This window comes from Mus caroli, chromosome 2 (genome assembly GCF_900094665.2).
Source record: "Mus caroli chromosome 2, CAROLI_EIJ_v1.1, whole genome shotgun sequence".
Lineage (NCBI taxonomy): Eukaryota > Metazoa > Chordata > Mammalia > Rodentia > Muridae > Mus > Mus caroli.
In genome coordinates, this window is record NC_034571.1 from 23,053,357 (window position 1) to 23,067,219 (window position 13,863).

The window sequence follows — 13,863 nt, forward strand, 5'->3', positions numbered from 1 at the left end:
ATAGAGGCTGCTTCTATCTAGTGTGGCTTTGAACCTATCTTTGTTGATAATCAAGTGACTGTAAGAGTTGTGTGGTTTGATTCTGGGTCCTCTATTCTGTTCCATGGGTCTGCGAGTCTGTGTTTGTGCCTGGACTACACTGGTTGTGTCACTATGGCTCTTCAATATAGTTTGAGGTCAGGTATGATGGCGCCTCCCTCATTTTGCTCAGGATCGCTTTGGTTATTCTGGGTCTTCTGTTTCCATATAAATCTCAGGATTTTTTTCTGGTTCAATGAAAACTTAAATTAGAATTAGAGCGAGTTTATGCTGAGTCTAGTTTATTTAGCCAAGGAGGCTTATTTTATAGAGCTCTGGTCATCTACTTTTTGTTGTTGTTGTTGTTGTTGTTGCTGTTGTTGCTGCTGCTGCTGCTGCTGTTGTTGTTTTTCTAGACAGGGTTTCTCTGTGTAGCCCTGGCTGTCCTGGAACTCACTCTGTAGACCAGGCTGGCCTCGAACTCAGAACTCAGAGATCCACATGCCTCTGCCTCTCCAAGTGTTGTGATTAAAGGCGTGCACTATCATTGCCCAGTGGTCATCTGTTTTTTTATAGTACATTTACCTAAGAGACTTTTCTTTAGTCAGTGTACTATATTAATACTACAGTTTTTGAAAATTCAAAATGGTAGACAAGAAGAAAAAGAAAGCCATGGAAACCTAGAAAAGCCCAGGTACAGTGACACTTGGTGCCATCTGAAGGCTGTGCTCCAGGGCTAAACTATTCTCAAAACTGACAAACTCAAAACCGAGAAGGTTCACATGCCCCCCTGGGTCTCCATCTCAGAGCCACACCATGTGGGTTCCGCCTGCCCGACAGATGACGGGGTCAGGATAACGGTGGGATGCACATGTCCTTCACATCCTCTCCAGTCACTTTCCAGGGGGACTCAGTAGACTCACTGAGGTTCCAAACTCACCCATGGCCCCCCAAAGCAGGGACATCTCATCATGTGCCTTACAGCCAAGAGCTGCAGAGACAGGAAGGGAGCCTCTGAACAGGACAGCTGCCAACCTTCTGCCCTAGATCTACGCTTTGGCCTTCTGAAGCTTCCCAGAGGCTCAGGGGACCGACCATGACAGGGGCCCCACCCGAGACGCCCCTGCTGCCCAAGCTGGGCAGCCATCAGGGGTGTAGGTGAGGTCTCAGGGAGAAGCCACAGTATGATGACAAACCTTAACTCTGTTCATTGCCTCTTATCACACTTGACACTCTGAGCGAAGTGGCAGCATTTGTGGCTGCCTGTCAGCTGCAAAGCAACGAGCCCAAAGCTGTCTCCTGCTCTTGGAGACAGTTGCTAGGAGAATTCCTATCAGTGCCACTGCGGGCTGCCAACACTATACAAAGTGTAACTCAGGCTCAAGTGAAACCCAGGCCTCCAGCACCCAAACTCTCCCGTGACATGTTCTCTCCTTTCACCTCTGCCATGTGACTGGGTACGAGTCCATGTCTCTGGGACACTGTGACCATCATTTATAAGTGGAGGACGGTTCTACTTAGTCAGAATTTAATGGAATGGGTCAGAAGGTAGTTACAAAGGAAAAGGCCACCAGCTTGTAAGTAGGGTTCACCCTCCTAAGTCACCAGGTCTGGCTTTATTCAGCTCAGAGGAGCCAGCCCAACTATAGCACCTTTCTCTTCTAAATGCCTGCATTAAGTGGTTTCTATGTCTCTGGGGCCCTGCTACACCATCTCTGATCCACTTCTGGTCCACTCGACCCTTACAGGATCTGGATTTGCATACACATTCTGCTCTTCCCAGTACAAGATGTAAATCGTGTAGATCTTATGTTGTAGATGTAGATAGAGCTCCTGGGTCTCACTCTTCCCATCTGTACTGGGGTACTGTGCAAAGGGGGTGACCTAAGGATCTTCCAGTCCCAGGGGCTCTCACTGGAAATAGTAAGTACCACCCTCACCCAATAGGCCAGGATACTCACTCTTCCACAGTGAGGCATACCAGGCGTCGGCGGAGGCCTGTGGCACGCTGCTTCTCCAGGGCCTCTCGGCCTAGGAAGGGCACCGAGGTCTTGAGTTTGCAGGTGAAGGCCAGTCCTGCCTCCAGGGGGCTGTCATCGGGTCTCAGGTCTGCATGCCAGTGTCTATAGCCTACGGGACAAGGAGGCTACAGGTGAGTGTCCAGGCAAGCTGTGCAACAAGCCCTTAGAAGATATATGTGGGTGTTGTCCACGCCCATACTGCCCAGTCCCCAAATCTCCACCTTCACTGTTGCTTAGCAACGTGGACAGTCCAGAGAGATGGGGTGGATCCTGGTCTCTAGAAGGTTCCCTATGTGAGCTCCTGGAGCAGACTAGTCCCATGAGCTTTCTAGTGCCTTGCACCATCAGGGTGGGGTGTGAGGCAGACCTGGAAGGTGGGTTGAGTATCACTAGGGGAAAAGCAGATCCCACTTTGAATTTCCATCACTGTTTAAAGGATGCAAGGTGGCCACTTGTTAAAGCCATTCAGCTCTGAGTCTTTATTAGAACCCCCACTTGTGATGTCCTGGATTCAACCCCCAGCACCAAATGTTTCAAAGGCTCAAAAAGATCTCTCAAGGAGCCTACAGTGCTGAATTTGAGCCCTCCCCACTGAGGCTGCTCCTTCAGGATCCCAGGCAGTGCCTCACCTCTCAGAGTCCAGGTGGGTGCAGGTATCGGGACCCCATGCATAGACAGGGTGGGGGTGGGGGTTGAGAAAATGCACAAGACTGGGAGGTAGAAGGACTTATGCGGTGAAAATCTAAACACCAGTGACAGGAGCATCCCCAGCTTCCTGGTGCCTTGACTGGCTTCCCAGGGCCATATCAACCCTGGGCTCACCTTTCTCGATGCTCAGGGAGTCGATGGCACGGTAGCCTGCGTTGACTAGGCCATGCCTCGCACCTGCAGCCATCACAGCCCGGTACACTGGCAAGCAGGACGCCCGGGGCACATGCAGCTCCCATCCCAGCTCCCCAACAAAGGACAGCCTGATGGCCCGGACCTGGGAAGATGAGGGCATGGGTTAGATACAGCTGCCTCAGGTTGCCTTGCCCAGGCACAGGCTGCCACTTGCCAGCAGTCACTGAGAAATGGGTCTTTCTGAGGAGTGTTCACAGAAGCTGAGCTGGGAATCTTCAGATGAAAGAGAAGAATTGAATGCAGAGAAAGGGAGACAGTCTCCACCCCACCCCCACCCCCGGCCTCACACCTCAGGAGTGACCAGCAGGTTCCCTGTGGTCAAGCTACTGACCAGAAACTGGGTGGGCTTAAACAGATAGAAATGAGCTCCAAGTCTATTCTGGGGGTTCACAGCTTTAGATCAGGGTGTGGTCAAGCCATGCCTAGAGGCTCAGGAAACAACTTCCTGGTTTCTTCCAAAGCAAGGGCTCCAGCAATGGTCCAGAGGTACCTGTGCCACTCAGCAACTGCCACCCTCCTCCCACTGCCATCATGCCCTTATTTCCTCAAGACACTTTTGCCAGGTGCTTTGTCACAGCAGCAAGATGGTGACGATGCACACTCCCTCATTCAGTCCCATCTGCCAGGACCTTATCCCCAAATATGGCCGCAGCCACAGGTTCTGCCATCATGAGCCCAGGCTCTCATTTTAAAAAGCCTCCAGCCTCTTCCACCCTTGGGAAGCAGGTGGGAAGTTGATAGTTCATGTCCTGCCTGTGCCAATTCAGGGTGCTGAATCCATCATCCTAGAAGCCACATGAACGAATAATGTGGGTTCCAGAAACTGGGGCTCACAAACAAAGGAATGATATCACCATTTATCTGCTGTCCCCATGCTGAGACCTTCACACACATCCCACTTAATCATAGCCATGCAGGAAGGGCATTGAGGCCCATGTGGGAAGAGCTGGAGTCAGGGAGGGCATTTCCACATCCACACAGTCAATACAACGGCTCCCTTTCTCAGAAGATACAATATTCCAAACTTTTAGGTACATGTACCAAGCCCAACCTACCGAACAGCTGATGCCTACTTCCCCAGCCTTCAGGCAGGTTGTGAGATGTGTGAGTGAGTGCCCCAAGAGTGCACACCAGCCCGGGATCACTTCTCAGCTCATCAAAGGGATGTGGGAGGGCTCAAAATACCACACAAATAGAGGTGGCCAGGCCAACGCTGCTGCCCCTGTGCTGGCTGGGCAAAGGAGCTACCCTGCTGTCTGACCACTAAGCCAGCACCTTATGACCCTGCTAGTCTAATCACACAGCCACTGAAAAACTGGGTTCTTGAGGCCTTTGAAGCAGCGCCATTTGCCCGGCCTTGTGAAAAATAAACCTTAAACTGATGCAGAAACTGTGCTGTTGACATTTCCTGTCTCTGTGCAAGCTGTGGGCCCCTGACAAAGACGGCCTTGTCACCAGGGTGCTAATTTTAGACAGCGCTGAAGGAGCTTGGGTCTCAAAGCCAGTGTCATTTTGAAGCAGGGAAAGTGATATTAAAGTGCACCCAGCCTCCCTGTTCAAACACTTCTCATCCAGCCGAGCACACAGGTGGGCAATGACCATGGATGCTTGAGATCACCTGACCTCAGTGGGACGCAAGGTAGCCAACTTCTGGGTCTCCGCTACAAAGCCACGTGGCCCATGGCAGGTGCCAAGAAGAAAATCCAGAGAGAAGGTGGTAGGTCCTTCTCCCTACTGGCACAGTGAGAATTTGGAGAAGTTTGTGTACCTTCTAGATCCATAGATCAAGAGTGCCTGGGTGCCTTACATTTTTCCCAGGGCAGGTCTCATTTCCTCCCATAGTGACACACAAGGTGGAACAAGACTGAGAGCAAACTCATTTTCCTCACCACTATGGGCCAGGCACCTCCAAACTACCTCGAAGGCCCATCTAAGCAATGTGCTTCAGGCAGGGTTTGTGAGCAGCAGGATTACAGAGAGCTCCATGTCTGGCATAGATTCACCTGCCAACAGATGCTGGCCCAGGCACTTGCACCACCGTGTTTATTGCTGCTTGAGGAAATGGACCAGCCAAGATGGCCATCACTGAATGGATGGATGGTACATACAAAAACCAGTCCTTCCTGGTGCTGGTGGCGCACTCAGGAGGTAGAAGCGGGTGGATCTCTGTAATTTGAGGCTAGCCTGTTCTACAGATCAAGTTCCACAACAGCCAGAGCTACATAGAGAAATCCTGTCTCAAAAAAAAAAATAAAAATTAAAAAAAAAAAATCTTTCAAACCCAGCAGTGGTGGCGCATGCCTTTAATCAGAACAGTCAGAAAGCAGAAGTGAGTGGATCTCTGAGTTCCAGGCCAACCTGGTCTACAGAGTGAGTTCCAGGACAGCCTGGTCTACAGAGTGAGTTCCAGGATAGCCTGGTCTACAGAGTGAGTCCCAGGACAGCCTGGTCTACAGAGTGAGTTCCAGGACACAGAGAAACCCTGTCTCGAAAAAACAAAACAAAATCTGTTTTTTTCTTTTTTTTAAGCAAAGCAGGGTGGAGGTGGTAACTCTTTGGGTAAAGGCTCCTGAGTGCCACCTCCAGGACCAACACAGTGGAAGAACAGCATTGACACCTCAAAGTTGTCCTCTGACCCCCACAGACGTGCCATAACACATGTGTCCTCACACACACAAAATAGTAATGACAAATGTAATTTAGAGTTTAATGCTGGCGAGGATGTAGAGAAATCAGAAGTTTTGTGTTTGCTCGCAGGGCCATAAAATGGTGCTGTTACCATGAAGAGTGTGACACCCTCTTGAAATTTTAAAGTAGACCTAGGTGGTATGGCCCGCCTTGTATGTAGATGCCAGCCCAGCCCCCAGCATGGGAGGCAGAGCTTACAGAGGGATTCTCACACTGCTATCACACAGAGCAGTCAGCTAAAGCAGCCCGAGTTCACTCACACAACAGGACAGCAGTCACCTGTATGGCAGGAAGGCTGTCCTGACGCCTGCTGGGATAAGGACAAAGCCCAGGCTGTGTGGAATGTCCCAGGACAGTCACAGAGGGTCTAGACTGCAGGGTTCCACAGGGTGCTGCTTTCCAGGATCTGGCTTGAGAAGTGCTTTGTCTGGTGGCTTTGAGTTTCAGCTCAACAATCTCACAGCAGGGTGCATGTACTCACACTCCTGGATAGAAGGCTTAAAATGCTTGAAGCTGGGCATAGATCCAGTTCTCAGGAGTCTGAGGAAGTACTGTGATTGAAGCACAACCTTCTCTGTATAGATGGGTCCACACCCCCAAAGTTAAGATTAGAAAAACCAACAGATCCCTTCCAGGTAGAGAAAAGTGAGGACTGAGGGTTCAGGTGAGGTGTGCTTTGTCTGTGTTTCAAGTACGAGAGACAGAGGACAGATGCATGCAGCAGAGCAAACCCAGGGAGTAGAACACTGGGGGGGGGGCGGGGGAGGGCGCTCCATGCTGTGTCCATGTGTGGATCCTGGAGGGGAGAGGGTCAAGCAGAGCTACTGTGTGTCCCAGCAGCTCTGCGGTATATTTGGGGAGGAAATGAAAGCTGTTTGTTGAAGATATGCCTATTGCAATGATATCGTTCAACAGAAATGCAATTCATGTACCCAACAGAATAATATCCAGTCAGGCAGTGGTGGTGCATGCCTATAATCCCAGCCCTCCGGGGGCAGAGGCTGGTAGATCTCTGAGTTCAAGACCAGCCCAGTCTACAGAATGAGTCCAGGACAGCCAGGGCTACACAGAGAAACCCTGTCTCAAAAAACAACAACAACAACAAAAAAAACCAAAAAGGTCAGTACCTGTTGTTAAGTACAGTAAGCTAGCCACTGGCAGGTAAGTACTCTCTGATCTTACTCATACAGTGTGGCATCTAAAGCTTATCCCAAGCCATTCGAGGAGGACCATGCAGGGAAGGTGCTTGCCACTCAGCCCGACAGCTGAGGTCAGTGACCAGAACCCATGTAGTGGAAGAAAAGAACTGACCCCCACAGGCAGTCACCTGACCTCTCGCCATGGTGCTATGTGTACATGCTCATAAACACACATACACACACACACGATAGATAGATAGATAGATAGATAGATAGATAGATAGATAGATAGATAGATAGATGTTTGATAGATAGATAGATAATAGATGATTGATGATAGATGGTAGATACTAGATAGATGATATATAGTAGATAGATAGATAGATAGATAGATAGATAGATAGATAGATAGATAGATAGATAGATAGATAGATAGACAGAAAGATACTAGATAGATAGAGGATAGATAATAGACAGATAGACAGACAGACAGATAGATACTAGATAAATGTGAAAATAAAAAGTGAGGAGATGGCTTAGTTGGCAAAGTGCTTGCAGTGCAGGCATAAGGACATGAGTTTGAGCCCCAGCTTCCATGTAACAGCCAGGCATGGAGGTGAACATCTGTAATCTCCTTGCTAGGGAAGCTGAGATGGGAGAGTGCTCGGGCTCACTGGCGAGAGACTCTGTCTGACCAAACAAGACTGAGAGCAATTGAGGAAGACACCCCATGTTCTCCTGTGCATGCCACATGCATGCACATACCCATACACTCTCATACCTGCATGTACTTATGCGCACACACACACACACACACACACACACACACACACACATGTATGGACAGTCACATACAATACACACACAAGAAAAGTAGAGGGAACAGAAGAGGGTAGTCTGATGTAAACCTTGTGTCCATGCATCACAACAAGCAACGGTGCCTCGCCATCACATGGCACTCTGCCACAGAACTTACCGTGGTCCTAAACCACCTCACAGAACCCCAGCACCCCAGTACTCGATCATAGCAGCATCCCTCACCACTACAAGGTACCACATCACCACACAGTACCCTGCCACTACATGGTACCCCACTACCACACAGAACCTCACTACCACGCAGTATAAACCACCACATAGTACCTCTCTGCTACAGAGTACCCCACCACCAAAGAACTCCACCATCATATGGAGCCTCATTAATATGTCAATTTCGTGTGTTCTATGTAGTTCTTAAAATTAATTAAGGACAGTGGTGGGGAATTCTCTAGGACTGAAGACAGTGAATGAAAACTGCATGATCAGAACCCCAAATCCCTGCCTAGGAAACGTTGAGGGGGGCACAGCCCTGGGGAGTGAATGGCAAGGGAGGGCTGTCCTGAGGAACCACCAGTCTCACCAGATCACCTCAAAACATAGCATCTTTAATTAGACCCCAAGGAATAACTCCAGCATGCCTGTCACCCAGAAGCCCACTCCTAAGTGACTGAACACTCACCAAGCTGAGCACAGGTTCAGGACCTGGGTTATTTTGGGAGAATGCACTGCTGAACAGAAATAGAGAGAGCCCAGACGCTGATGGCCAGGCAGGCCAGCCTAGGGTGTCCAGGCAAAACATCCTGCCCAAGGCCAGCTCTGCCTCCTGCTGGGAAATGGGCACTTTGAATTAGACCCAGGAGTGTGAGGCTGCAGAGAATTCCTGTCCCCATGCAGGGATGGTACTCTAGAGTTAGCCACCTGGTAGCAGTGTACAGACTAAGCACTGCAAATGAAGGAGCAGCTGTCATAACTCGGTCGGTGATGCTCTCTCGCCCCAGCTAGGACAAAGCACCCAGGATCCTCTTCTCCTGGAAGGTCCTGGATGTCCTGAGAGGAGAGTTCTGTCCATTCCATGTGACCATCCAAGTGGTAACAGTTGCTCATTAGAATGGGTAAAGGAGACCTCACCTTATCTGCCATCCAGCACCATGTCCTTGCTGGATGCCTAACAGCCCCACAGTGGTCGACAGACTCAGCTCAGCCCAGCAAGGCGAGAGCCCAGAATTTACTACCAAAGCTTCCAGACCACCAGCCCAGGGATCTTCACAGTGGAGGTTTGGCAATATCTGCTTCATCCTAGATAGTATCATTGAATTGGACACAAATGTCAAACCCAGGGCAGAGCAAGGCTCTGAGTCCCCATTCCACAATGATCACCTGCCTTCAAACATCCCATTGGGTCAAAAACATAGTCCCAGGAATCTAACCTTTGCAGTTCAGAGACGCTGTCCGGCCCTCTTGGCAGTCAGCTGACATAGGATAGATGCCATAGGGCCAAAATCGTAGGACAGCACAGACAATGCTTTGAATTAGTCTTCATGGTTCTCCCCTTTGAGACCTTGCCTTTGAATCTCAGCTTCTGCCAGCAAAACTGCAGAGAAACAGCCTTTGCCTCCCAGGGTTCCTACATGTCACAATCACCCTGAAATAGGGGCAAGGGAGGGACCTACTTGTTCAAAGTCACATGGAGGCATGTGTCTGTGAGGTGCTGGGAGGGAGAAGTGTCCTATAACCTGTACCAATCCTCCTGGTGTAAATGTTAGCCAGCAGGCTGCTCTCAGGAGACTCATGACTGAGCAGATAGCCTATTGATAACCCTGGTTCTATAAGCTGGATAAGCACCAAAGCAGACTTTGGTAGCAGAACTGGATCCGTCCTGATAGTCCCAGATGCAAAATCTGAGGCCAGCTCGGAAAGACACACCTCTACTCTTGAATGTTGACATCTTTGGTAAGAGAAGGATCTGGAACTCCATTCGCAGGGTTGGGGGATTCGACCCCACATCTGGTACACTGCTGAACTTCACGCCATGTATGGAGAGGTTCAGAATTGCACTCAGCCTAGCCTCGGCTGCAGTTTGAAGACCCTGGTGGTGTCAAGACAGGGAAGGCCAAGCCATTCCTGGGAAATTCCCTGAACATGTGCCAGAGTGGGGTCTCGAGAAGACACGTCCTGCCTAGGCCTTTACAGTCACACTGTCCCACAGCACAGTAAGTACATGCTCTGAACTCAGTCATTCTTAAATAAGGACCCTCCCAGAGGCCCAAACTCACAGGAGAGGGGAAGGAAGCTGGTGGTAGAACTGGAGGAAAGTCCATCCTAACCCTCAGGAGACAGCCAAGATATTCGAAGTGTAAACACACTAGCCAGGGACAGAACTTGACCCAGTGCACATGTCTGGCTTGGAGGCTCACAGGGTGGGAGGTGAGGACGGTCGTGATTCTCATGATGATGGTACCAGTGTGCTCACAGGGATGGTGCTGGTGGTGGTGGTCATGGTGATGGTGATGGTCATGGTGATGATGGGTGTGGGGTGGTAATGGCGTTGGTAGTGGTGATGGTGATGGTGCTTGTGGTGGTGAGAAAGACAACGGCCATCATAATAACCAACACGATCATAATGCTGTTGGTAGTAAGGCTGCTGCTGCTGCTGCTGCTGCTGCTGCTGATGGCAGTGGTGGTGGTAATAATGATAAAGGCAATGGTGGTGGTGATAGTGATGTCAGTAGCGGTAATGGCGGTGGTGGCAGTGGTTGTGATAAAGATGTGGTAACAGTAATGACGAAGGCATTGGTGGTGGTAGTAATGGTGACAAGGGTGATGGTGTTGATGGTGGCTATGGTAATGATAAAAGTGGTATTGCTGACTGTAGAGATGATGGTGTCAATCACCGTGATGAGAAAGTGACAGTGGTAATGGTTTTGGTGGCAATGTTTGTGGAACCGGTTATATGATGTTATAATATGGTGGTGATGATGGCCATAATGATTATAATCCAATCTTCTAGAAATGGGCATAAGCAGACAGTACTTAGCCCATACTGCCTGACGTCTCACCCACAGTTGCTGGCCCTGGGGTCCATCCCTCTGGCCTGAGGAGAACCAGCCATTCCTCTGAGGAAATCTCTGTTCCAGCAGCTCTGACCTGTGAGATCCTTAAATCCAAGTACCTGGTAAAAATGCCTGCATCCAGACAAGAGCAGTGGGTCACAGAAACCTGGGGAGAAAAGACGTATGCCACTCCCAAATTAGTTCTAAAGTCATCATACACTGGGGTCACACAGGGTGACCCCACCTCATTCCAGCCACGCTGTGCTCCTACATTTTTCTGGCAATCATTTTATCCTCCACTGACAGCTTGAATAGTGGCAGGGAACACATGCCCAGACTGCGGATGCCGTATCTCTCTTGGCTGCGGCACGGAATTAGAGCAGAACATTCTACGGCTGTCTAAGGAAGGGATCAGCAGATCTGTGCTGGCCTCACAGCACAAGTTTCTAGGCAGCTGTACTCTACGTGAATGCATTCTCACTGGGACTCCATAGTTTATCAAATGCATGCGGTGTGAGCCTGTTCTATCCTGGGCAAATGGAGCCACAGCAGCGACAAGCTAGGGCTTCTTCACTGCCAGGAAAGAAATCCAATTTCCTCCTGATTTGAAATTAATTTTCAGAGGGAAATTGCTTTATTGTTATGCCTCGTGATGACTCCCAGCCTGGAGCCTGCTGGTTTGCTAAGAGGGGCCTGTTCTCTACTTGGGGGCGGGGTGTCCTCAGCGGAGGTGCCGGAGGTGCCGAGAACACCATGTCTGACCCAGTACTGGCTGAGCTGAGCTCTGGGAGACTCACCGGGAAAGCTCTTCCCCGCTGGGGAATCTCGCTGGCCTTGAGGCAACTATGCGAGGAGCAAAGGCAGCTGGTCTGTTGGCTGCTGAGTGGACACTCACTTTCCCCAGCCCTCTTCTTCCTCTAGGAATCCAAAGACTGTAGATGTCTGGCCCAAGCAAAGGCATCTCAGAGAAGTGCTATTGCAAAAGTCAGTGCGTGTGGCTGGGCATCTCTGACCAGGTCCTGTCATGAGTGGAACCTGGCAGCCACAGCAGGGTCCTGGGCCTTGGTCCACAGGACAGGGTCTGCAGAACTTGGCGCTCACCAAAGTCATTGCTCACGTCTCTGCTCGACCTGGCATTTGCTGACTATGCAGACACACACATTCCTCTCCTGCAGCTGGTGGGCTAGACGCCAACTGATCTATAAATACGTGGCCTGGCTCCATGTTCTGGCCCCAGAGCCTCCACATGCTGATGGACAGTTTGTCAACACAGTTTTAAGCCAGCACAAGATATCACTTAGAATATGAAATTTCCCCTGGATTCCAAGAGGATTCAGTATTTGAGCAAATATATGTGACGCACCACAAAGCACTTTTGACATTGTCTAGACTTTGTACTGTTGCCGAGGAAACTGAGGCCCAAGAAGGCAGGCATAAGACTCCAGGCCAACAGGCCAACATCTACCTCCCTGTTCTGAGGGTCAGGGTAGCGCAGAAGTGTTGGTATATACTACCCTTTCATATCTGTTGCCCAGCTCCCTGTTCCCTCCCCAACTTGCCTGTGTGCCCCACCTCTGGGGTCAGGGCAGTGGCCAGCCAGCCTCTACAGCTTGAAGTGCCACCAGAGGCTAAACTGTCACTTACTGTTGGCCAAGTTATGGAGAGGCTTAAGCCACTAAGGTGTGTGTCCTGAGCCACACTGAGAGACAACTTTCCAGGTCAGCCCAAACCACAGCATGGACGCCACAGGAGCAATCTTGTTCTCTTTGGCCTAACCCTCTTTCAGGCCCTTGGGAGAAGGTGGGGTCACCAGGACAGGAGTCCCTGGCAGGGCACAGTCTTACGTAACTGCAGCTGCAGCCTGTGCCTCCACTCCTACTCCAGCCTGCATGTCCCTGGAGCTCTGTTCATCAATGACCTGGCAAGCCCTGTCCTCAGAGATCCTCCCAACTGTGTGGCCATGATCTCTGAGGAAGCAGGATAAGAGAGAATAGCTAGCTGTGCTCAGGACCAGGCGTCAAGCGTTTCTGGGTGTTTCAAGTCTACCCCATGGCAGACTTTTCTTGTGTTACAGTGAACCATACATTATGAGACCGGCTTATCTTCTCAGGGAAGCAGCCCACAGGCTCATGGTTGCTGGCAACTGGGCAACAAGACACTAGCATCTCCAGGTCAAACTTAACAAAGGCCCAATCCTCCCTGTGAGCACTTCCAGGGACTCTCGGTCCATCCCCTGGGCAGTGGCAGCCATTCTCCATTGCCCTGAGCTGCAGCTGCAAGCTCCCTTGAGCCTATGGGCGGGGATGCACTCACAGAGAGCGGGCTGCACCTTCCTCCTCATCACTAGGTCTGGCCCAGTCCCACAGGTGCTCCTAGCCAACACATCTGGAATTCATTCTAGAGCCAGGGGAGGGGCTGCTGGGGGGGGCAGGGCAGCTGTACAATAGGAATACACCAGGGATTCAGATCCAAACACTAGAACTCTGATGGTCCACACTGGTGCCATATGTACACGGTACCAGGAGGTACATTGGCAGAAACTGCCAGGGAGCCAGCTTTGATGAGGCATTGCCCATGTCTGGCCTCAAAGACATGGGCCCATCCATCTGATAGCTCCACTGTTTGACCAGCTGGTTGAAATAGGACCCAGAGTCTTCCCGTGTTGGGTGCTCTCTCATGTACCATGTTCTCCCAGGCATGTAATCCTCAGGGATCCGTAGGATTCTGGTCTTCCCAGCTCACTGCACAATCAGTCTCCCCAAGACAAGAACCCTGGTCTTGAGAGCACACAGTCTTCTCCTCTCCTGCCAGATCTAGGACAGCACTTTTGGAAAGGGGTGTGGCCAAGAATAAGCTGGTAGGGCAGGCTGTCTGACTCAGTGGGTTCACTTACCAGTTCCTTTCTCTGGACAGAAAACTCATAGCACCGTGTATAAGGACATCTACTGCTAGGCTGCTTCCAAGAGAAGAAATGGACCCCATGATGTTTGAATGTGGGTACCACTAAGGCAGGGGAGTGGGCAAAGAAAAAGCACCACTAGAGAACAAAGCGATGTGTGGACCACGGCCACTGTGCAGATAGCAGGCCTGGCACAGTTACAAACAGGCAGATGTTGTCATGGAGTAGACACACCAGCCTCTAGGGATGGATGGCTGAGCTTTCTTGAGTTTTCTCATGTTTTACAACACAGCCAAGCGTTTGGTGACATGTGCTGGTCAGTGTGT

General features: G+C 50.5%; 1 protein-coding gene across 2 annotated transcripts in view; it reads right to left on the reverse strand.

Moving 5' to 3' along the window:
* Sardh (sarcosine dehydrogenase) overlaps positions 1-13,863 on the reverse strand; it is a 57,830-nt gene that overhangs the window by 5,909 nt on the left and 38,058 nt on the right. For both annotated transcript variants that reach the window (XM_029474635.1, XM_021183131.2), the window contains exons 18-19: positions 2,862-3,024; positions 1,980-2,148 (exon numbers count right to left, since the gene is read on the reverse strand). In XM_029474635.1, coding sequence (XP_029330495.1) covers positions 1,980-2,148; positions 2,862-3,024 — 332 coding nt within the window. The remainder of the gene's footprint in view (positions 1-1,979; positions 2,149-2,861; positions 3,025-13,863) is intronic.